The sequence below is a fragment of the Aptenodytes patagonicus genome, chromosome Z (genome assembly GCF_965638725.1).
Source record: "Aptenodytes patagonicus chromosome Z, bAptPat1.pri.cur, whole genome shotgun sequence".
Classification (NCBI taxonomy): Eukaryota; Metazoa; Chordata; class Aves; order Sphenisciformes; family Spheniscidae; genus Aptenodytes; species Aptenodytes patagonicus.
The window spans coordinates 59,463,582-59,488,178 of NC_134982.1; the positions used below are offsets into that span (position 1 = coordinate 59,463,582).

Sequence of the window (24,597 nt, forward strand, 5' to 3'; positions counted from 1 at the left end):
AAACGAGGCAGTGACCACCCGATCTCTATCCCTGAGTGAGCTGCGAGATATATGAAAAGATTTCAGCCGCCGTCCAGGTGAGCATATTATCACCTGGCTGCTCCGATGCTGGGATAATGGGGCCAGTAGCCTGGAATTAGAGGGTAGGGAAGCCAAGCAGCTGGGGTCCCTTTCTAGGGAAGGGGGCATTGATAAAGCAATTGGAAAAGGGACACGTATCCTCAGCCTTTGGAGGCGACTCTTGTCAAGCGTGAAGGAAAGGTATCCCTTTAAGGAAGATGTCATATGTCGCCCAAGCAAGTGGGCCACCATGGAGAAAGGTATCCAGTTTCTGAGAGAATTAGCTGTGCTGGAGGTGATTTATGATGACCTAAACAATGAACAACTATCCAAAGATCCAGATGAAGTCAAGTGCACACGACCCATGTGGCGGAAGTTTATAAGGAGCTCACCATCGTCATACGCCAATTCATTGGCAGTGATAACCTGGAAAGATGGAGAGGAAAAAACAGTGGATGAATTGGCTGGTCAACTCCAGCAATACGAGGAAAGTCTTTCTTCCTCCATCGTCTCGGCTGTGGAGAAACTGTCCGAAAAACTGTCCCGGGAGATCCAGCAACTCAGAGAGGATAGGTCCTACTCCTCACCTGTACGGACCAGTATCTCGGCTATTAGAAATAAGTGTTCTTTTGCTCAAGAGAGAGAATATAAAGGGTACACACCACGGGGCACCCTATGGTTTTATCTGCGTGACCATGGAGAGGACATGAGGAAGTGGGATGGGAAACCTACTGCAGCCCTAGGGGCATGGGTACGCGAATTGCAAGGGAAAACAATCACAGAAAGAGGTTCTTCATTAAGATCAAGAGTAAGATCAGCCCTTCTACTCTCTCTGGGGAACTGTTCCAAACATCATTTGACTATGCACATTCAACAGCAGCATTCAAAAGCCTCCAACTTTTGTAGGTATCTCACACCTACAGAAGACCTCAAGTACACCCAAGCCTGCCTGTTAAAGGAAAAGTGAGCAAAGCCTGTTTTTATACCATCCTATGATGCCTAATCCTGATTCTAGTCCCATGTTGCAAGGAGGGCACTGGATTCGTACGGCAACACGTGGTCAGGTTCTGTGCAGCAATTGTAAGACAAGTGCATTGTTACAAAGAATCTCTTATTCGGTTGGCATTATCAAAAACACTGCAATGAGGCACCTACACACAACCCCAACCATGCTCATGCCAGCAGCCCAATGCCGGCAGCTTCTTTACGATTTTTTTAAAAGCGGAGTCCAGTTGCATATCACACTCATATCCTAGTGATCATAATGGAAATTAACTGCCTGCCAGTGACATCAGCCAGCAACTGTTTCAGGGGCTTTTTTCTGTAAATAGAAGTGGTTTTACTTCCAGCAGTGGGATTACCACCATGAACTAGGCTATACACATCCTCAGTATGATCTGAGGAGTGGATGGCTGTTTGCCATTGTGTCTATGATTAACTTTGCCAACTCCCCCATCCACACCTTGTTTGAGCATTTCTGTACAAGCCATGTATCTCTCCTGGTGAAAATGGGAGGTGAAACAGAGTGTCTTATATAATGTCACTGAAAGATGAAGCACTGGGAAGAGTACAAAGTCACCTGAACACTGGCTGCACCACTGGTAGACTTCTTAGCCTATTCATTGAAGTCAACAAAACTGTGAAAGAACACAGGGCTGCTCTCAATCCCTTCATCTCCCAGTCTGTAGTGATACCAGGGGTTGTCCTAACCCAGGTGCAGGACCTTGCACTTGGCCTTGTTAAACCTCATGAGGTTCGCATGGGCCCACTTCTCAAGCTTGTCCAGGTCCCTCTGGATGGCATCCTGTCCCTCTGGCGTGTCAACCACACCACTCAGCTTGGTGTTGTCTGCAAACTTGCTGAGGGTGCACTCGATCCCACTGTCTATGGCATTGATGAAACTATTAAACAGTACTTGTCCCAGCAGGGACCCCTCAGGGACACCATTCATCACTCATCTCCATCTGGACATTGAGCCATTGACCACTACTCTCTGGATGTGACCATCCGGCCAATTCCTTATCCACCGAACAGTCCATCCATCAAATCGGTATCTCTCCAATTTGGAGAGAAGGATGTTGTGGGGGACCGTGTCAAAGGCCTTACAGAAGTCCAGATAGATGACACCTGTAGCCCCTCCCGTGTCCACTGATGTAGTCACTCCATCATAGAAGGCCACTAGATTGGTCAGTCAGGACTTGCCCTTGGTGAAGCCATGCTGGCTGTCTCAAATCACCTCCCTGTCCTCCATGTGCCTTAGCATAGCTTCTAGGAGGATCTGTTCCATGATCTTCCCAGGCACAGAGGTGAGGCTGACAGGTTGGTAGTTCCCAAGGTCCTCCTTTCTACCCTTTTTAAAAATGGGTGCAATGTTTCCCTTTTTCCAGTCACCAGGGACTTCACCTGACTGCCATGACTTTTCAAATATCATTGAGAGTGGCTTTGCAACTACATCAGTCAATTCCCTCAGGACCCTGGGATGCATCTCATCAGGTCCCATAGACTTAGTATGTTTAGGTTCCTCAGGTGGTCACGAAACTGATCTTCTCTTACAGTGGGAGGGACTTTGCTCCCCCAGTCCCTGCCTTGAGGTCCATCCACTCGAGAGGTGTGGGAAGAGAGATTGCCAGTGAAGACTGAGGCAAAAAAGTTGTTGAGTACCTCAGCCTTCTCCTCGTCTGTTGTTACCAGTTTGCCAGTTGTGTTCATCAGGGGGGGTACACTTTGACCTTCCTTTTCTGGCTGACATACCTATAGAAGCCTTTCTTATTATTCTTTGTGTCCCTTGCCCAGTTTAGCTCCAGCCGTGCCTTGGCCTTTCTGACCCCACCCCTACACAACAGGGCAACGTCCCTATCCTCTTCCTAGGATACCTGTCCCTGCTGCCACTGCCTGTGCATTTCCTTCTTGCCCTTTAGTTTGACCAGCAGGTCTCGACTCATCCATGCCTGTCTCTTGCCTTCCTTGCCTGATTTCTTACACCTGTGGATCAAGAGCTCTTGCGCTCTGTGGAAAGCATCCCTAAAGATCTGTCAGCTCTGTTCTGCTCCCTTGTCCCTGAGGACAGTTACCCAGGGGGTCCTATTGACTAACTCCTTGAACAGCTGGAATTTTGCTTTCCTAAAATTCAGGGTCCTGACTACTCTTTGCCTGACCCATACCCCTCAGTACTGCAAACTCCACCACTGCATGATCCTGCAGCCCAGGTTGTCTCCAATCTTGATGTCTTTGATTAGTTCACTTGTGTTGGTGACCATCAGGTCCAGTATTGCATCCCTTCTGGTAGGGCTGTCTATTACCTGGCTTAAGAAGTTATCCTGAATGCACTCCAAGAGTCTCCTGGATTGCCTACAGCTTGCTGTGCTACTTTTCCAGCAGATGCTAGGGTGGTTGAAGTCCCCCAGCAGGATGAGAGCCTGTGAGCGCAATGCCTTCTGTAGCTGGAGTACGAAGGCTTCACCAATAGGCTCCCCTCGATAGGGTGGCCTGTAGTAAACACCAACCACAAGGTTGCCCTTGTTGCCTTGGTCTCTGATTCCTACCCGTAAGCTTTCAGCCTGCTCGTGGCTGTTCTTCCATTTCTTGATGTAGAGGGCAACCCCTTCGCCCCTCCTTCCTTGCCTGACCCTTCTGAACAGCCTGTAGCCATCAATAGCCACACTCCAGTCATGGGATTCGTCCCACCAAGTTTCAGTAATGGCAACTAGGTCATAGTTTTCTAGCAGCATGGTGGCTTCCAACTCCTCCTGTTTGTTGCCCATGCTGCGCGTGTTGGTGTAGAGGCACTTCAGATGGGCTGTCGACCTTGTCACCTTCTTAGAGGAACACCCCTTAATTCCTTTGAGGTATTTCACCAGTGTTTCCCTGTTGGCTCCTATTGCCTCAGGAGCCCCTGGTTCATCTACGTAAAACTTCAAGTGTGCTCCAGTGTATCCAGCGTGTCTCAGAGCAACAGGCTGAGGGCCCTCACTAGCACCCCATCCCTCTAACCTTGGCGTGTCGTCCCACAGCTTGTCACAGGCAAGCCTGATATTATCCCCCCGCCCCTCATGTCTAGTTTAAAGCTCTGTCAATGAGCCCTGCCAGCTTGTGAGCAAAGATCCTCTTCCCACTTTGAGAAAGGTGAATCCCACCTGATGCCAACAGGCCTGGTGCTGTGTAGACCGTCCCATTATTGAAGAACCTGAAATTGTGGTGGTGACATCAGCCACAGAGCTATGTATTAATAGACCAGGTCCATCTGTTTCCTCCAATGTTGCTGCCTGTAACTGGAAGGATAGAAGAAGAAATTACCTGTGCTCCAGATTCCCTTATCAATCGTCCCAAGGCCCTGAAGTCTCTTTTGATTGCCCTTGGACTACACATTGCAGCTTCATCGCCACCCACATGGAAGAGCAATAATGGGTAGTAGTCCGAGGGCCGTACCAGGCTAGGAAATTTCATAGTGATGTCCTTAACCCGGGCCCCAGGGAGGCAACAGATTTCCCTAACAGGCAGGTCTGTCTGGCATATTGGACTCTCTGTTCCCTTCAGAAGAGCCTCAGCTACAACTATAACCCATCTTTTTTTCCTCATCGAGGTGGTCGTGGTATAGGGGGTAGGCCTTTCTGACCTTGGCAACACCCCTGGTGTAGATGGACCATCATCCATTGACCGACCTTCCACACCCAGAGCCTCATACCTGTTGTACAGAGGGACCTGGGAAGGTGAGGTAGGCAAGCAGGGTGTTCACCTGCTGCCCTGAGCAGGGATTTGCCTCCATTCACTCCTTTCCTTTAAGCTACTGTCTTCTACCTGGCGGGGGGATGATACAGGATCCCCTTGATCTTGGTGTTTTTCTGGTGGCTGTTCCTGTTTCTGTCTCAGGGAGGGCAGAGCATGGTTCCACGAGTCTATCTCTTTCTTGGACTCCCTGATGCTCTTTAGCCTTTCTACTTCCTCTCATAACTCTGCCACCAGGCTAAGCAGATTGTCCACTTGGTCACACCTCATGCAGCTGTTCTCACTACTGCCATCCATTACTAGTGAAAGGCTCTGGTACACCCTGCATTCACATTTCAACAAAAGATGAAGGAAGCAGGAGGTCCTGCAAGTCAAATAGTAATGAGAATGTAAGATTGCACGGCAATGAAATGAATGAAGGGATTTCTGGCTGACCTCAAGGTAGGTGCAAAATAACCTCATCACAGCCTGATCAGATGCCTCTGGGCAAGGGAATCAGAACACAAAATAGTATCATGTGTTTGGCACTTTGAAGGGCTAGCTTTCCACAGCTAAAAGTAGTTATAAACCAGGCTGACTGTGAGGAAATGTATCAACCCAATGTATCTGAGAACTGTCCAGTAATTTAACTCTTTGAGCTTAAGGAACAAGATCTCCACAATTACCAAAACTCTTCAAAACCTTACTTTGATTGGAGAACCATCTTCATTAAGGAGAGGATTAGAAAACAACAATAAATTATAAATTCAATGTCTTAAATAGGGGAAGAAGGGGAAGAGAGCCTTACGGTAGTGAGTACAAACCGGATGTGAACAACAGCATCAAACATAACTTTGTCAGTAGTTTGCAGATGGTAGTGGTCAGTGAGATGGCAAGTAAAATAGAAGCAGGTTTCTAGCAAAGGAAGCAGGTTTGCATGATAACTTAAGTGTGGTTAAATGACATGGTCCTTTATTCAGCTAGATACTTCGAGAGAAAACACTGATTGCATTTGCAGGATGTCAGGAGAGCTCCTGGAAAAAAAGAAAATTGATCATTGGCTAATAGACAGGACATGTATTCTAACTGGAATACCATGGGCTTAAGAGGATTATGTGAGCTTTGGAGGGGCCATAGGAGAATGATCATCATTACAGGGAGCTGGTATACAGAATTAAGAGACTGCATCAAGAGGCTAGAGTCAGCACTAGTTTTGACAAATGTATGGCAGAAGAGCTGAAGAATACTGAAAGAATCTTATGCTCCAGAAAACACAGATTGGAGGAGGTCAGTCATTTAGCTACCTTACCATAGAGCAAGTTATGGGAATACTTAAAATAAGTACCACCAGGAAATCTGATTTAGAATACTTTGGAATACAACTTGCAAAGGGACTACAACACACAAAAGGACATTAAGGGCCTGCATCTAGATGTCCAAAATTGAAAAATACAAATTTAACTGTCACCTTTTTCTTTTGAAGTTGTGCTCTGGCTGAGTAACAAAAATCACTGTGCTGATGCAAAAATGAAGTGAAATACTTAAAAACAAAAGTCGTATTCCAAGACTTACAAGAATTTAAGGGAAAATTTAAGCCTACATATATCTGAAGCCATTAATGCTTCAATGTTTGAAAATATCTAGAGGACTACTATATCAGAAAATACACAGATCAAATGATAAAAGGGACAACAGGGCTGAACTGCATTTCTAAAGCAGGTGTGTTCCAGTTCAAGATGGACCTCTGTATTACAGAGAGATCCCAACAATATGTATATTTTATATATATATTAAATATATTTGGGGATATAAAACCAATCTGAAATTTACTGTTTAGACAATCAGACTAAACCAGGGTAGAGTAGATGTGGCCCTCTATTTCTAACAAACCTAAGAATGTAAAAAGGATCAGGTTTGGTGCTGTCTATGAAAGCGTTACCTTGTTACTATCAAGTATGACCATCATCCCAGCTGTAAAATGTGTCTCCATAGAATCATAGAATCATTAAGGTTGGAAAAGACCTCTAAGATCATCGAGTCCAACCATCAACCCAACACCACCACGCCCACTAAACCATGTCCCTAAGTACCTCATCTACTTGTCTTTTAAATACCTCCAGGGATGGGGACTCAACCACTTCCCTGGGCAGCCTGTTCCAATGTTTAACCACTCCTTCAGTAAAGACATTTTTCCTCACATCCAATCTAAACCTCCCCTGGCACAACTTGAGGCCATTTCCTCTCGTCCTATTGCTAGTTACTTGGGAGAAGAGACCGACACCCACTTCGCTACAATCTCCTTTCAGGTAGTTGTAGAGAGCGATGAGGTCTCCCCTCAGCCTCCTTTTCTCCAGGCTAAACAACCCCAGTTCCCTCAGCCGCTCCTCAGAAGACTTGTTCTCCAGACCCCTCACCAGCCTTGTTGCCCTTCTCTGGACACGCTCTAACACCTCAACGTCCTTCTTGTAGTGAGGGGCCCAAAACTGAACACAGTATTTGAGGTGCGGCCTCACCACTGCCGAGTACAGGGGCACGATCACTTCCCTACTCCTGCTGGCCACACTATTTCTGATACAGGCCAGGATGCCATTGGCCTTCTTGGCCACCTGGGCACACTGCTGGCTCATATTCAGCCAGCTGTCGACCAACACCCCCAGGTCCTTGTTGTGGCCGAAGTGCAGGACCCGGCCTTGTTGACTCTCATACAGTTGGTCTGGGCCCATCGATCCAGCCTGTCCAGGTCGCTCTGCAGAGCCTTTCAACCCTCGAGCAGATCAACACTCCCACCCAACTTGGTGTCGTCTGCAAACTTACTGAGGGTGCACTCGATCCCCTCATTGATAAAGAATATTGAACAAGACCAGCCCCAAAACTGAGCCCTGGGGAACACCACTCGTGACCGGCCACCAACTGGATTGAACTCCATTCACCACAACTCTCTGGGCCCGGCCATCCAGCCAGTTTTTTACCCAGCACAGAGTACACCTGTCTAAGCCGTGAGCTGCCAGCTTCTCTAGGAGAATGCTGTGGGAAACAGTGTCAAAGGCCTTACTGAAGTCCAGGTAGACCACATCCACAGCCTTTCCCTCCTCCACTAGGCGGGTCACCTGGTCATAGAAGGAGATCAGGTTGGTCAAGCAGGACCTGCCTCTCATGAATCCATGCTGGCTGAGCCTGATCCCCTGGTTGTCCCGCTCATGCTTTGTGAGCGCCCTCAAGATGAACCGCTCCATAATCTTCCCCGGCACCGAGGTCAGGCTGACAGGCCTGTAGTTCCCCAGATCCTCCTTCCGGCCCTTCTTGTAGATGGGCGTCACGCTGGCAAGCCTCCAGTCGTCTGGGACCTCCCCTGTTAACCAGGACTGCTGATAAATGATGGAGAGTGGCTTGGCAAGCACCTCTGCCAGCTCCCTCAGCACTCTCAGGTGGATCCCATCTGGCCCCATAGACTTGTGAGCGTCCGGGTGGCGTAGCAGGTCATTGACTGCTTCCTCTTGGATTATGGGGGGTTCATCCTGCTCGCCATCCCTGTCTTCCAGCTCGGGGGGCCGAGTACCCTGAGGATAACTGGTCTGCCTGTTAAAGACTGGGGCAAAGAAGGCATTAAGTACCTCAGCCTTTTCCTCATCCTCGGTGACAGTGTTCCCCCCCGCATCCAATAAGGGATGGAGATTCTCCTTGGCTCTCTTCTTGTCATTAATATATTTGTAAAAACTTTTTTTGTTGTCTTTAACGACAGCGTCCAGATTGCATTCTAGCTGGGCTTTTGCCTTTCTCATTTCCTCTCTGCATGACCTAACGAGATTCCTGCACTCTTCTTGAGTCACCTGCCCCTTCTTCCACATGTGGTAAACTCTCCTTTTTTTCCTGAGTCCCAGCAAGAGCTCCCCGTTCAGCCAGGCCGGTCGTCTTCCCTGCCCATTCTTCTTATGGCGTACGGGGACAGCCTGCTCCTGTACCTTTAAGACTTCCTTCTTGAAGATCGTCCAGCCTTCCTGGACCCCTTTGCCCTTCAGGACCGTCTCCCAAGGGACTCTCTCAACCAGCATCCTGAACAGGCCAAAGTCCACCCTCCGGAAGTCCATGGTTGCGGTTTTGCTGGCCCCCCCTCCTTACTTCACCAAGAATCGAGAATTCTTTCATGGTCGCTAAGCCCAAGACAGCCTCTGACCACCACATCTCCCACCAGTCCTTCTCTGTTTGTAAACAGCAGGTCGAGCGAGGCACCTCCCCTGGTAGGCTCACTTACCAGCTGTGTCAGGAAGTTGTCTTCCACACACTCCAGGAACCTCCTAGACTGCTTCCTCTCTGCCGTGTTGTATTTCCAGCAGACGTCCGGGAAGTTGAAGTCCCCCACGAGAACAAGGGCTAGCGATTGAGAGACTTGTGTCAGCCACTTGCAGAACGCTTCATCCACCCCTTCATCCTGGTTGGGTGGTCTATAACAGACTTCCAGCAGGATATCTGCCTCGTTGGCCTTCCCCCTCATCCTTACCCATAAACACTCAACTGTATCATCATCACAATCATTGAGCTCTAGACAATTGAAACACTCCCTAACTTACAGAGCCACCCCACCGCCTCTCCTTCCTCGCCTGTCCCTTCTGAAGAGTCTATAGCCATCCATTGCAGCACTCCAATCATGAGAGTCACCCCATCATGTTTCTGTGATGGCGACTAAGTCATATCTCTCCCGCTGCACAATGGCTTCCAGCTCCTCCTGTCTGCCGCCCATGCTGCGTGCATTGGAGTAGATGCACTTGAGCTGGGCTATCGATTTCGCCCCCAGCATTGGCATGCCACCCCTAGGCTCATCTCTAGTGGGCCTGGTTTTATCCCCTTCCCCCTTCGAACCCAGTTTAAAGCCCTCTCAATGAGCCCTGCCAATTCATGAGCAATGATTCTTTTCCCCCTGTGAGACAGCTGAACTCCATCTGTCGCCAGCAGGCCCGGTGCCATGTAAACCTCCCCATGATCAAAAAAGCCAAAATTCCTCCGATGGCACCAGCCCCTGAGCCATGTGTTGATCAGGTGTGTTTTCCTGTTCCTTTCAGTATCCTTCCCTGCCACTGTAGGGATTGAGGAAAACACTACCTGTGCTCCCGATCCTTCAACCAGTCGCCCCAGTGCCCTGAAGTCCCTTTTGATCACTGCAGAACTTCTCTCTGCAACCTCATCGCTGCCAGCCTGTATAACCAACAGCGGGGAGTAATCGGAAGACCGTACCAGACCAGGGAGCTTCCTAGTGATGTCTCTGACCCCGGCCCCAGGGAGGCAGCAGACTTCCCTGTGGGACAGGTCCGGTCGGCATATAGGGCCCTCTGTTCCCCTCAGAAGGGAATTGCCTATGACAATTACCCTCCTTTTTTTCTTAGCAGCAGCAGTCATAATGCGTGGGGCTGACTGCCTCACCCTAGGCGACCCCCTGGATGGACCTTCGTCTACATCCTCGTTTGCCTGGCCCTCAAGTTCCAGGGCCCCATATCTGTTGTGTAAAGGCAACCGGGAAGGTGAGGGAGGCTGGGCGAGGGTTCACGTGGCACCCCGAGCAGGGACCTGTTTCCATTCCCTCCCGTTGCTTAGGTCCCCTCCTTCTACCTGGTGGCAAGAGGGCAGGGGATCCTCTGCTTCTTGTGGAGCCTCCATCTGCTGCCTTTGCCTCAGGGACGGCAGGGTGCGGCTCCACCAATCTATCTCCCTCTCACACTCCCGGATACTCATTAACCTTTCCACCTCCTCCTTCAGCTCTGCCACCAGGCCGAGCAGATCATCCACCTGGTCACACCGCACACAGGTGGCGTCTCTGCTGCCCTCTGGTACAGCGGACAGGCTCAGGCACTCCCTGCAGCCAGAGACCTGGACAGCTGTATGCTTGCGTGAGGGCTCCGTCTGGGTCGCCACATTTCTTCTGGCGACGGCTTTCAGCCGAGTGGAAACCATAGCTGGTCCTCTTCTGGGAAGGCGACGATTACTAGTTGAGTTGGCCTTTCAGAGCCAGGAGGGTGGCTGTGCCTTGCCCGCTCGCCTTCCCTGCACGCCCTGCCTGCGCAAACTGCCGCGCCACGCCCTGTTCGCCGCGCTGCTGGTCGCTCGCCCTCCCCGGGGGTTGCTCTTGCATGTGAGGGGGTTTGGCCGCCGTCCCTCCTGTCCCCGCCCACGCTGAGTCAGAGCTGCCGCTGGTCAGGAACTCCCTCCTCCGGGTGGGGGAAGGGGGGCGGGCTGGGGCACCCTCTCGCTCCCTGCGCTTTTGCCTTCGCGGGTTTTGCCGCGGTTTTGCCGCTTCAGGAAGGGTCCCCCGGCACGATCGTCCGCTCCGGAGCCCTTCGCCTCGGTGGCTTTGCTGAAATGGCTCCAGAACAGACCAATGAAGAAACCATGTAAAAGCCAAACTGTCAGGAGTAATGCTAGCAAAAAAGGCAAGTAGACCTGTGTCCCAGACCTACTTGGAAGGGTAGGTTCCACATCAGACCCTATCTTGTAAGAAGGAAAGAAAGGAAACAATTGTCTTTGCACTTGTACAGCCTATACCAAGGTCAACGGGCTTCTTGTTCTGCACGGAAAACCTGGAAACTTTTCCTCTGCTGGAAATGCAAGTGAGGTTATGTCCCTTCTTGTGGCAGGAGGGTTGGACTAGATGATCTTTGAAGGTCCCTTCCAACCCAAATCATTCTATGATTCTGTTCTATCATATGTTGAAGCCAATGTCTGTAACATACCCTGATCAGCCTAAGGTAGGTGAGGCAAGTTCAAAGCAGCATGAAGACTGGAACAATGCTCATTTCCTAATTCTGTAGATCTTTTATTCTTGATCCTGGGCTTTTTACTTTCAAGAATTGTAGCAATCCTGTACAGCTCTACCACAGTAAACCACACGAAGCCTTCCTTCCATGTATGAAGCAAAAGGAATAAAATCCCCAAACAATACAGTTGCTTATTCAGCCTGAAGCAGAAGCAGCAGAAGCATTTCAAATCAGAACAAGAAAAAAAAAATTCCAAGTTTATTTATTTAAATGGGCACCAAATGAAGACTAAAAATCTCTCAACATCCCCAAATTGCAAGGTCCTAATTTAGTGATTGTCACTATTCATCATGCAGACTGACAGTCTCAAACTCTCTGGGTGCCCTTCTGAGCTGAACCACTGCAGCAACAGACTGGATCATTTTCTCTTCTTGCACCAGAGAAGTTATGGCTTATAAATTACATTTATTATATTTTACTGACAAGTACTTACTTCAGTGAAAGAGAATAGTCATGCTTGCTTGTTTGACTATTTCTTACAAGGTAGCTACACTCTTTACATAAGCGTAACAGGTTTTCTGCATCTGTCCGACTGATTGCTCCGTGATACCATCTAGGAAAAAGCAGAGAGATTAATACACACACACATTCCAACTCATACTCCTTTCACTATTTTATTTCTTTAAATAATGAATAACGGTTAATATCACATGGATATCTTTAAGATCTAACATATTATGGATAAAAAGCACATTGCTTGCATTATCTGAAGTTAACTTTACAACTTGTAGAGGCCTGTAGTTCCTGTCAGCTGAAGGAAAAAAACATAGATCAGAGGACAGCATGCGACAGGATTGGTGTACATATTTATGTAAGAAATTTCCACTCAGAGGAACACATTATAATCTCTGTCTTGCAAGCAGTAGATCCACAATATACACATTTACTCTATTTCATCCCTGTGATATATCAGTATTTCAACTAATACACAAAAGAACAAAAAGAAAACAAACAAAAGCAAACAAAAAGAAAATCACATCTGAAGAACACGAACAGTTAATAGTGGAAAAGATTTGCTAAAATAAATCTTTGAGAAAGGAAAAAAGTGATAAAGTGTGAAGATTTATAACAAATACACTTGTTCTAAACACAGCTGTGACAACTCAGAGCGCTTTAAGTAAATCTCTGGTGGATCTGTGGAGTGGGTGTGATCAATTCAGGAAAGAAAGGAAATAGGGAGAGGAGAGCTGGGTCCTTCACTAAACTGACCACTGCAAACAAAAAACCTCCTCAGCACATGCTGCTCTGTATCAGCAATCAAAATCTCACAGTCCAGTAGTAAAAGCTTTGACCCTTCCCCTAAGTTTCCCGAGCAATGTAACGTGCCTGGCCCTGCACTGGGTCAATCGCATCTCTGAGGAAGATCCCTCCGTTCCTGCAATTGCCAGATGCACTTTGAAGCACGATGTGACACTACCATGCCTGCCTAAGCAGGATAATGCATACATCAGAAGTGCTCTCCATCTGTTATTACCAGGAACTGTCATTGGCCTTGTGCAAAAAAGTTTTCTTCCATTTGTGCTAATTTTATTTCTCTGCTGAACTTACTCTGAGGGAGATGTTCCAACTAAAAGGTAAGTGAATAAAGACCAGAGAGATCCCTTTGACAGAAGTCATGCTCTTAACTACCTTGTGCTGATGTCAGCTCCATTGTGAAATCTGATGAATGTGCTAAACAAAAGTTAGTGCTCAAATTAAAAATTCATTGTGTGCCTGGTTACAACCGAAGTTTGCATTAGAGAAAGCTAAAAAGAGGGTTATACTATTGTATATTCAAGACAGACTAGAAAGGGAGGCCCTGACAGCTCCATCACTTCACAAATAAAACTGAGGCACAGATGCAAATGTTTTCAGGCAGTGTTCTCCCTACCCCCCATTAGATATTTACTGCTGAAGGGAATTTCTCAACAAGCAATTTAAAGACTAGGTGGTCTTCTGAGTGTAAGGGAAGAATATTAACACTAAGTGTAAATCAGAAAATGGATTACAGATAGTCTAAAAATTATTCTTATTAGCTATAAATAATTTTTCTTTCTGTTCTCCCCAAAGGTCCAAATAAAACCAAAATAAAATGTGACCTAGTCAAAACCAGGGAGATACCCTGGACTCTCATATTGAGAGGGAAGTATTTAAAATATTCTTAAGATCTGGTGTTCCCCAGTTGGCAGAGAAGTTCGTGGAAAAAGAATACAGGGCTGGTTCCAGGAAGCAAAACCTGCTTTTAAAACAGGTTGAAGAAAAACAGCGAAGTATGAAGGCAACTGCTGATGGGAGAACATCTGATTCAGAAGTGACACCTGGAAGCTGTTTTGGCTACAGCTGAGAGTAAACAGCAATATCCAGAAGTGTAATTGCTTGTGAATCATATGCTCATGTAAATGGGACACTGAGGTTGCTCCTGTTCCAGCTAGCTAGAGAGATAAGCGTAGTGGTATAATCAGCTTAAAGTTCCTGACTAATTTACTGTTTCAGATCTATTGGGGCTATTTGCCCTGGGTGTGTCTATTTTTTAAATGTCAGCATATAGGTATTTGTGCAGAAAGGTCAAAGATTCAGATGTCAATGATGTGATCACAAAATAGTGAAATGACAACTTGCAAAAGGTACCAATGTAAAAGCATGGGACATAAAAACCTGAAGACATGCATGTCTTCTAGGTTATCCTGGAAAACATAGGCACACAATGCAAACCTGAAAGCAAAATTCAAACATAATCACACACTTTGACCTTTATCAGGATCTCCTCCCAGGACTGAAAGCATCCTGATTGTGGTTTATAGAATGTTCTTCCTGATGTCCCTTACTTTCTCAATGGTCAGGTTTCAGGCACTAAGTGGCCACAGCTCCACTGAAGACAGGACAGCTGCATCAATTATACAGTAAGTATAATCAGTTTTTACAGCTCATATAATGCACAACATTTCTCTGTTTCTGAATTGGTTGGAGCAAAACAGAAAGTCACCAGATCTTCTATATAAGGCTGGGAGGGATTCACTTTCAATAAGACAACAGAAACAGCAGAACACACTTTCTTCTTCACACTGTTATTGAGGAAATGGAACAAATTCATTACAGTCCCCTGGGTCCATGAGCTACTAAGTTCATAGTTACAGATTCCTTAATGACAAGCAACTAGAAGTATTTTCTTCATATATTATCACACCTTGGTATTTCTGCCTGTTTGGGAAACTTCCTAACCTACCTGTTAGAACTCCACTTGTCAATTTGCGTGCTTCCTTTCCTCTAGATCTTGTACTCCTCTCTACAAAAACAGACTCAATTTTTTTACAGAAAGATGGAATGGCTTGTCATGTGCTGTGGAGAGGTTCCACGCTACTAAAACTTGAGCAGTTTGAATGATTATGAATAATCTAAGGTACAATAAATCTGAACTTTTCCATTTTCTGACATATTATTGTTAACTGTGCATTCATTTCAGGTTTGATCCTGCATAATGAAGAATCAAAAAGAATCTCATGTGATTAACACTTGAATAATTAAAGGAAGCAAAACTAGCTCTGTGGTTTTCACTTGTTATTATCAATTGAAGTTATATATAACTACAGTTATACTAAAAGAGAGAACTACACAACAATATATTTATGAGTCAAAATTTAATTAACAGATGCTCAACTTCCTGCAGTATTTTAAATGTATTTTTGGGGGATATGGTGGGCTGGAACCAGCCAAGTCTGAGGACCAAATTTTACAGTCACATTATAGCCTTTTAGTCATTTACCTAACAGTATCAGTGAGTGATTTCACAATAGTGGTTGCTACTTCCTCTGTTGGAGATAAGTCTACAATCTGTCAATGAGCAGATGGTTCAAAGGCTGAGGTTGATTAGATGGAATATGACACCATGTGGATGATATTATTCTCTGTTTCAAGCTTAAGTTTCCAAATATTGCATGTAAAAATAGAATGTCAAAGGAAAAGGAATTTCTGGAACTATCTTCTCTCAGACACAATTGACAGAGGGGATTCTCTCCTACTGAGGATCCAAAGTGCAAAATGATTGCTAATCCTCCCAATACCACTACCATTCAGGAACGAAGTATTCTCACAAAAAGCACACTCACATCCATGCTAAACTATGTCCTCCCTCTCCCGTGAAAATAAATTCTGCACCTAACTTAGAATGACAGTGTCTGGAGTGGGACTGCCTTCAGGGATTCAAGACACAGCTTCCTCACTTTACTGTGTGAATCCATTGGACTTCTCAGTGCTCACAAGTATCAGTGTAACCTGTGTAAACATCTTGCTCCACAAGAAGATTTTTCTTTCTTTGTGTAACAGGGGATTCTGGCCCCTTCTATGAGGCTGCACCTTTGGTATGATACAGGACAGTGGGTCATTCCATCACACAAGCCAGTCTGTCCAAATGGTTCAAGGAATGGTAACAATGAGGCAGGGCAGACACCTCCCTTGTGGATACCAGACATTCATTCACTCCAGGGAATTCCCGCAGAACTTGAGTTTGGAGCTGACAAAACTGCCTTTAAATACCATCCTCAAGTTTGACACCACCAGAGTAGAAGTAACAGTCTCTTTTCTGAAAGCTTTGTAAGTGGTCTTACCAGTCTTTCCCTGGAGCAGTATTACAGACAGATGCAAGGCATGTCTGAGGTACTAGAAACATGTTATGCAGCCACAAAGATATGGAATTTTTGCAGCTTTAAAGCACAATTTGTATATATGTGATATACAACTGTTTTCCCTAATGCAATGTAATCAACATGCTTGAAAGTTGAAAAACTGCACATACTTGGTGGATAAAATTCACTGTTCCTGAAATGAATTTCCTGTTTAACTCTATTTTGTCCCCCACAAAAGTTACTTACACTTTGCAGGATTAATAAGAGAAATTTTTTGTGAGCGCTAACACAGGGGATGCTGAGGAGGAGGAGCTGGGCAGCAGAATCTGGGACACTTGCTGCTCCTGTAAGCAGGGAGGCAAAGAGCTAGAGAGCAATTACTGTGCTTACTTACATCTGCTTTTCCAGTTGAATAGTTGGATCTATTCTCTCTCCCAGGATCCCACAAAATTCTGGACTGCCATGTTTGATGGGTTTAAAGCCTCCTCCAGGTGCTCTTAACTGCCTGTGCTGGTCATTTGAGGGAGAAGGAGATGCTTGCCGTTTCTCACTTCCATTAAATTGGGCTGCAAGATACACAATGATTACCTCTCCAGGCAACATTAACAAGGACCAAAATAGTTGTAGCACTTAGAGAGGTTTCACACTTCCCAGGGAGAATAAACATGCATCCACTAGCATTAAGATGTACTGATTTGTCTACAAAGCAATGAATTAAAAGTGTATCCACTTATACAATGCTGGCACAAAGATTTTGTCTTGAAACACTAGGGTACAAAGTGATGAAAAGGGAAAATGGCATGTGTTACTTTCTCTCACAAACTATATTATTCCAAGAAAAGCAATACAACTTATCTTGCAAAGCTGTAATTTCTTAGACCAGTGCAACATCTGTAGCCAAGTGCATACTAATGATGTCAGCATCCTCATTCTACATTTACTACACTTACAGATTCTACATATCTATAATTACAAAAAATTAAAGGACAGAATATTGACAGAAACAGTGAAAGGAGCTACTCACACCATCTTCCTGACTCTCACTGCCCTCTGTGGTTTGCTTCTTGATCAAAACCTAACACTTCCAGCTGCAGATGGATTACTGTTTTAAGGTCATCTAGTGAGGACCAGGCAGAAAAAACTTCACTGTATCAGGAGGCAAACATCACAATATGCATAAACACACACAGTGCAATCAGCTCCTCTGTAAGTTTCAACAGCAATATCACAGCAAATGTTACAAGGAAGGGATGCCCTACAACAGCATGTGGTAGATCTCATGCATTTAGAACTCAACTTATTATAACACACAGCCAGTTAGGCATGTGACTGGTAGTACTTACTGTTTTAAAGCAACTCTATACAACAGGAAGACAGCTGTAATGTTCAAAAAGACAATGCATACAGAATAGAAATGTGTTGGATGTGGAAAAGGTTTTGGAGCATCTTTTTTTTTTGTTGTTATTTTTATATGCTTTCCTCATGGGGCTTAGGACACTTCCAAATTCCTCCTCTACTCAGAGAAAGTAGGCACAAATTATTGCAAAAATTGGGCAAAGGTACTAAATCATATTCTGAAGTATGCATGGCAGAAATATGCTGTTTATTTCTTAAAATGGAAACTCAGATTTAACCTCATTACTGGATAATGAAAGCTGATTAGCATAACAAAGAGAAACATTGCATGTGTGTACTTGCCAGTGACATAAATGAACAGCACTATTATTTCAGCTGTAAGAAAAACACCTGGATGTAATTTGGGAACCCTATGAATACTGGGAACTTAATGTCAGCTTCTGACGAAGCAACATCTTTCAGACACCAAAAAATTCAGTTCACAAAACAAACATGAAACTCAGTTCTGATTGTAAACAGCCATATCTTTTCAACATGATGGTTGGAAGTAGGATGTGTTCTCCAAAAAGAGCATAAAGTTAAATTTCAGATGCTTTTGAATATTTTCTCTGTCTGAAAAGCTCGGACATGTCTCTGGACTCCTACCTTATTTCTTTTTTTTGTGAATTAAATTGGCAGGAAGCAGCAGTCTGAAAGTGATATCCAGGCAGATTAAACTGACAAGCATGATACCCAGTCAGGCACCAACCCACACAAAATTGTTATCAGGACTGAGTTTCGGCTGCTATAAATCTCCTCTTAGCCAAAGCTGCAGTATATACAGTGAAGGTTCAGAAGCTCAATTCCATGCAGCTGGGAGTGTAAAGTTTTTTTTATTGCTATGGTATTTCTGTTTACATAGCCACTACAGTTATGGAACTGACTGCATACCTGACCCTTCCTCGCTCTCCATGTGGCCCCTCTTCCTCTGCCCTGTAGCTGGTGCCACAGCCCTCTGGTGGTGGCGTGCTCTGGTGGTGCCATGCCACAACTCCCTTGCTTCAAAGTCCCCCAGGGTCCTAGGCACCAGCTTTCTGTGCAACAGCAGTTGCAGCCAGCAGAGGTGACCAAGTTTGGCATCTACAGATCCTCCTTCAAGGAGTCCATGATCAGTGCTGAAAACTACTACTAAATGGCCCTCTTCATAACAGAGGGCCACTTATTTTGTAAAGCAATACTAAGATGGGCTTTACAGACTTCACATGCATTTCCTTTACCCAAAGGTTTGCTATCCCCACACGACAACCTGAAAAGGCCTGATTTCTCACACAGTCAAATGGGAGCCAGTGTCAGCCTGGCATTCCTGAATGGGCTCTGCGGTGTTGCTATCTCCTTTTCCAGCCAGACTTATGTACCAGAAAGCTACTTTGTTCCTGTTACTTTGCAACCTCAGCTTTTCTGGGCAAACCAGTTTGCCCAGCTCAGCAGGAGGTCTAACAAGACCTGCCCACTTCCCATAAAAGCCATCAAAAACACATTTCAGCTTCAGCTGTTCAGCCTCCAATGAAACAAAACCAAATTTGTTTGTGAAAGAACTCAAGCTGCAGCCAGTCAAAATGCTGCACTCCAGCTCTGCTACACAGAGACACACCTTTCAGCACTGCAGTTAACAGCAGAAGTCCCTGAGGAAGGCTATACATAGCTTGCTTCACAAGTGTCAGCATGGCACCAGCCCCGTGCTTAGGAGCCACAGCGCAGACACGCTCCCATAAACCTGAACAGACTTCACACCTTGTGCACACTTCGAGTCTGGCACATCTCAAACTCCAGTTTGGAGATAAACAGGTTCTATCCATGCTTCAGCAATAAATCTTGAAATCATGGCAGAGGAACAAATGTTTTCCTTAAAAGACTTGCATGAGTAATTAACTTCATGATAATTCTAGTGTTGCTTGCCATTTTGGTTTGTTTCCTAGCTCTGTTACCTGACAAATCAAAAACATTTGCTGCATAAGTCTCTTTGTGTCTGCACTTCCCATCACAAACGTCTGTTGTTCCCTTCAGATGAACTTCTCAAAATAGGAAAGTTTTAGCAGAGGGTCCCTTCAGGTTCACAGCCTCCACAACTCCAAGTAGCTGGGGGATGGTAGTTGTGGGCCTGTAAAGTGGGACTTGGCCATTGCTAGAATTTCTAATACCACTTAGACCAACATTGTGCTCTTCAGAGAAATCCACCTCAGCTAAGCACTGAAAAAAATCCCACCTGGTCTAGCTACATTACAGAACCACAGCGCACAGTACGTCAGAAAAGCACTTCATGCATCTCAGCAGAGGGTCAATACTTCTCCATTGCAAACTTTCCACTGTTTCTAACTTAGAAGTTGGACCTTTTCTTTCCTTATTTTAAACATTTACAATTCCTAGGAGTTAGATTAAGTATAGAGACACTAGATGAGACAGCAGCTTGAATCTATGCTTGCAGCCAATCCTCACGCATTCCTTTGTAACAAATAACCAGGTACCTAAGACATACTAAGTTGTAATGAATGACAGATGCAATCAAAGAAATCAAATTAATCTCAAAAAACCTTTACTCTCTTAGCATTTTAAAACAGAACACTGCATGCTGAACCCATAAGGAATTCGACCATGTCATAATACTTTTTAATTAAACTTCTATTTAGTCTGTTGCTTTTGTAAAGCAGTATTTTAATTTAGTGTGCTTTCATAAAAGTTAACTACATAATGCTTAGAAGAATATTTACACATAGGCCAATCATAAAATCTCGTATTAGATGGATTGTGCCTTATTAATTTACAGTCACATGTAGACAAACTAAAAACTACAGATGAAGAAAAAAATCAACAAAACTAAGACTGTTTTTTTTTTTAAATCAACACTCAGAAAAACTATTTCAGTATTTACCTGATAAAGACCAAAAAAGTGAGCATGAAGATGGTTACAGAGCTCAAAGACTTTACAAACACCAAATGAGTTGTGTACGAAAAGGTATGCAGTAGAAACTAATAAATTTGTTCTCTGGATCCAATGAATTTAAAATCAGCCATTTCATATAATATGCACAATACATGAAGAATAAGGTTTAAGATTTCCATATACACACATATGACTCTTGAGACAATAACTTTTAAAACTAATAATCCCATTTCTGTGGCTGCTGTATTACTAATTGAGAAATCTGTAAAGTGTGGTCTCACTGCAGACAGATCTCACAGCTTGTATCTCAGTGTTGCTAAACAATAAATTTTCTCATTTAGGTATTTTGCATACTTCAAAAGAAAAATGACTTCTGGGTAGCACACAATCACTGTTCTTGTGTGGGAAGCTCACAATAACACTGATATTATTCTTTGCCTTTGGAAAAATATCAAAACTAGTATGTAAGGAAAAAATCAACTCGCAGAAACCCTGTGCTACGCTAAACCACAGAAACAAACTACAGAGAGAAAAACAGCCCCAAAGAATTCCACTTTTGAAGACTTTAAGTGTCACCTGCTCAAGCATTTGTTCCTCCCTGCCCTTTTATGCAGTCCAAGGGCTTTACTTACCCTCTCACCTTCAAACAAAATATTCTTTGCTCAAAAGTAGCTCTAACCTCAAACCCTCCAAGAACACATGCAAGAATGGCTGAACACACCTCCAGCCAAGCAAACACTGGACAGGTTGGCAAAAAAAACCTGGAAGCCTTTCAGCTAACACAGTCAGCAACAATTAACTGTTCAGCTTCCTTGTAGGAGCTCTTCAACAGTAATCTGTAGTCACTGTAGCCCAGACATTCCCATGGCATCTGGTCTAGCCCAGAGGGCTAGAAGGACGGGGATGAATGAGGAAGCACACCATCCTTCTTCCTTGTGGGCAGAAATGCACACACAGCTAATAGGAGAGGGTCTTGGGTGGTAGGGAGTGGGTGTCTGAAGGTGGGAGAAGAGAAATCCCAGGGAGATGTTAGAAGGTAGCAGAGTAGGACAGGTGTCAGGTAGGAGGACGAAGGAGAGAGTCTAGACATAGATGCAGTTCTGTGGGACAAAAGAAAGGGGAAAAGAAGACCACAAACAAAAGATGGGCAAGATGCAGATGTGGTGGCAGAGGGAAAATGGTGGAAAACCCTCCAGAATCTGGAATGAAGAATAGAGAAATTCCCTGGAAAACGATGCAGAGAGCAGCCTAAGTCCCACTGTAAATCCACTGCTTGTGGCTCTGCACAGCCCCTACATGTGCTGTGGGTAGCTTGTGGATCCTTCCAGGTAGCAGACACCCTACCTCTACAACAGAGTTACTGTGGATCATGCTGCTGTGTAGTAAGGCTCACCTGTCAGGAGATGGAGGCTGCACATATGCTTTAGGGCAAAGGCAGCGTTGCTGCCATCAGAGACACATGAAAAGGCATGGAAATATCTGCTGAACTGGGGCAGACACCAATGCCATAGCATAAACCCAAAGCAGAAGGCTTATACACATAAGCCAGACTGATATTCAGCATCTGCAAAACAGCCATTGTGGCACTGGAAACCTAGTGATACATGTTTCTGTTGCTTAGCCTATTTTGACACACAATAGATATCCCAAATCATAGCCAGAATCTCACCGACAAGCAATCTCCCAGCACAACTCTTGCAAGCATTTTCATTGGTCCAGCAAAGGGGATGAGTCAGCTCAGGCAAACCTGAACCAAAGCCTGCTTCCACCAGGCAGAGCTCAGCAGCAGAACTGTATATCCTACTAGAAGCCACACAAGCCAGTTAGACGTTTGTGTTAGAGTTCATGCTCCTTAGGGAGAGAGACTACTTCACCTGCACAGCATCCAGCAGAACTGGATGCTGGTTTAGATCCAGGTTCGAAAGAACTATCAGCATGTGCTTAATGGGAAAGTGACTGAGCCTGGAACTCCACAAGATTATTAACAGCTCACATGCCAGAGCAAACCATGCTGCTAGGAAGTAGAAATCAGTTTTCTCTAACCTCCTTTTCTGTTCCATAGGAGCCCAACAAGAGGAAAGGGAATGCTGAGCAAGAGGTTTCTGTTTAAGCAGCTGCTTCAGGTTCATCCATGTGTCTCTTGCTCCCACCCACATTTCACAGGATGGATACTGCAGACATCAGCTTGGCCTGGAAACAAACCCAAATCAACCACAACCTAAAGATGTAAGAACAAATGAAGCAGAGAGGCAGAATCACTTTCACAACAGATCGACACTGCTCTACTCCACTGTCCTAGAAGAGAAACACATTTCTATCACCCACATCTGCCTACCTATTAGGGAATCAGGTCAGAAACACCCAAGAAGGGTATTGTCACAACAGGCTCTGTTTGCAGAACATTAGACCTGTATAGCTGTGGACAGAAGTCACTTCTCATTTCTGTAGTGTGGCAATATCATGGCACACAGAATTGCAAAATCATAGAATAACTCAGGTGGAAAGGGACCATGGGAGGTGTCTAGTCCAACCTGCTCAAGACAGCGTCTGCTATGTGATCAGATCAGGCTGTTCAGAACTTTACCCAGTCATCCCTTCACACAGGATGAAAAAATCTGAAGATGAAGACTGCAAAAGCTCCCTGGACAATTGGTTCCAATGCTTGACTGTCCTTGCAGGGAAAAAAATTTTCCCCATATCGAGTCAGAACCTCTCCTGATTCAACTTATCTCTCATCTTCCCATCACACACCTGCTCATTTGTGAAGAACCTGGCTCCATCTTCTTGAAGATCTCCTCATAGGCATTGGAAAGTTGCTATAACATCCCCCCAAAGCTTTCTCTTCTCCAGGCTAAGCAAGCACAGTTCCCTCAGTGTCTCCTCAAGTTATGTGCTACAGTTTCCTGTCATTTTGGTGGCTCTCTGCTGACATCAACATTTATTAACATCCTTCTTGCATCAGAATACTGGACACAGCATTAAACATGTTGTCCAAGAAATGTGAAGTAAAGAAGAACAGTCACTTTGCTTGATCTTCTGGCTATGCTTCTGTTCACATAGGCCAGGATGCTGCTAGCTTTCATCACTGCCTGGGAGCACTGCTAGCCACATTTAGTCCACTTGCCCCCAGGATTCCTTAAGCCCCTTCCAGCAAAGCTGTAACACAGCAAGTCAGCCAGTCCTCGGTCCATATAGTTGCAAGGGGTTAGTCTGCTCCAGATGCAGGTCTTCGAGTTTGTCCTTGTTGGATTTTGTAAGCTTATTGTCAGCCCATTTCTCCAGCCTGCCCAGGTCCCTCTGAATGGCAGCTCTACATACATATACACCCTCCCTGCATTTGATTTCATTCCAGACTTCAAGAGGTGCATTTCCTCTCCTCCTCCTCCGGGTTACTGATAAAGATGCTGAACAGAAAGGGTTCCAGAACAGATCCCCTGAGGAATTACACTTGTAACCACACTCCAGGAAGAGTATGAATCACTAAGCCCTACCCTTTGAGGTCAATGACCCTGACAGGTTTTCATGCATCTGGTAGTCCACCCATCTAGGCAACAGCATTCCAAACCAGGTAACAGAGCTGGTGCCACAGCACAACATGCTGAAGGCTAAAGTCAACATAGATGACACCTACTGCTCTCCTTCCATTAACAGATCTAGTAGTTTCAACGCAGAAAACAAACAGGTTTGTCAAGCAGGATTTATCCAGGGTAAATGCACACTGACTACTAATCATTGCTCTCAGGTTTCTTCCATGCTCCCTTCCAGAGCCACATCTGTTTTCTTCCCTCCTCATCCCCACAGTCATCACCACACGCAGCTCTCCTTTCCAAGCTTTCTGCCAAGCTGACTCATAAAAAGGAAGGAGAACAACCCTGCTCCTAGACACTGCTTTTCACGAGAACATGTCATTGAGGGGAAAATCATAGAGCATGTATGACTCTAGCACCCCACAAGAGCATCCCAGAACATGGTCAGACCAACTGATACAGCTGGGCTTTGCTGGGCTCTGTATGAAGCTCTATGAAAGAAAAAGCCTTGGCCTCTAGAATCACATCCTCACTGAATGAAGCCCCCCTCAGCCATTTCCGCAAAGCAACAGACAGGAAGAAAAAGAGCAGTGTAACCAACACCAAGCACAGACATTCACAGAGATAGAAAACAGTTT

The 24,597-nt window shown here is 45.2% G+C and overlaps 1 protein-coding gene across 3 annotated transcripts in view; it reads right to left on the reverse strand.

Moving 5' to 3' along the window:
* The window catches only part of SHB (SH2 domain containing adaptor protein B), a 90,877-nt gene that overhangs the window by 19,505 nt on the left and 46,775 nt on the right, over positions 1-24,597 (reverse strand). Inside the window, exons 4-6 of one of the 3 annotated variants that reach the window (XM_076361892.1) lie at positions 16,554-16,725; positions 11,995-12,114; positions 5,594-5,795 (exon numbers count right to left, since the gene is read on the reverse strand). In XM_076361892.1, coding sequence (XP_076218007.1) covers positions 5,738-5,795; positions 11,995-12,114; positions 16,554-16,725 — 350 coding nt within the window. In that variant the 3' untranslated portion in view covers positions 5,594-5,737. Of the gene's footprint in view, positions 1-5,593; positions 5,796-11,994; positions 12,115-14,300; positions 14,425-16,553; positions 16,726-24,597 lie in introns of those variants that run through there. The other 2 variants (XM_076361890.1, XM_076361893.1) reach the window with 2 other exon arrangements.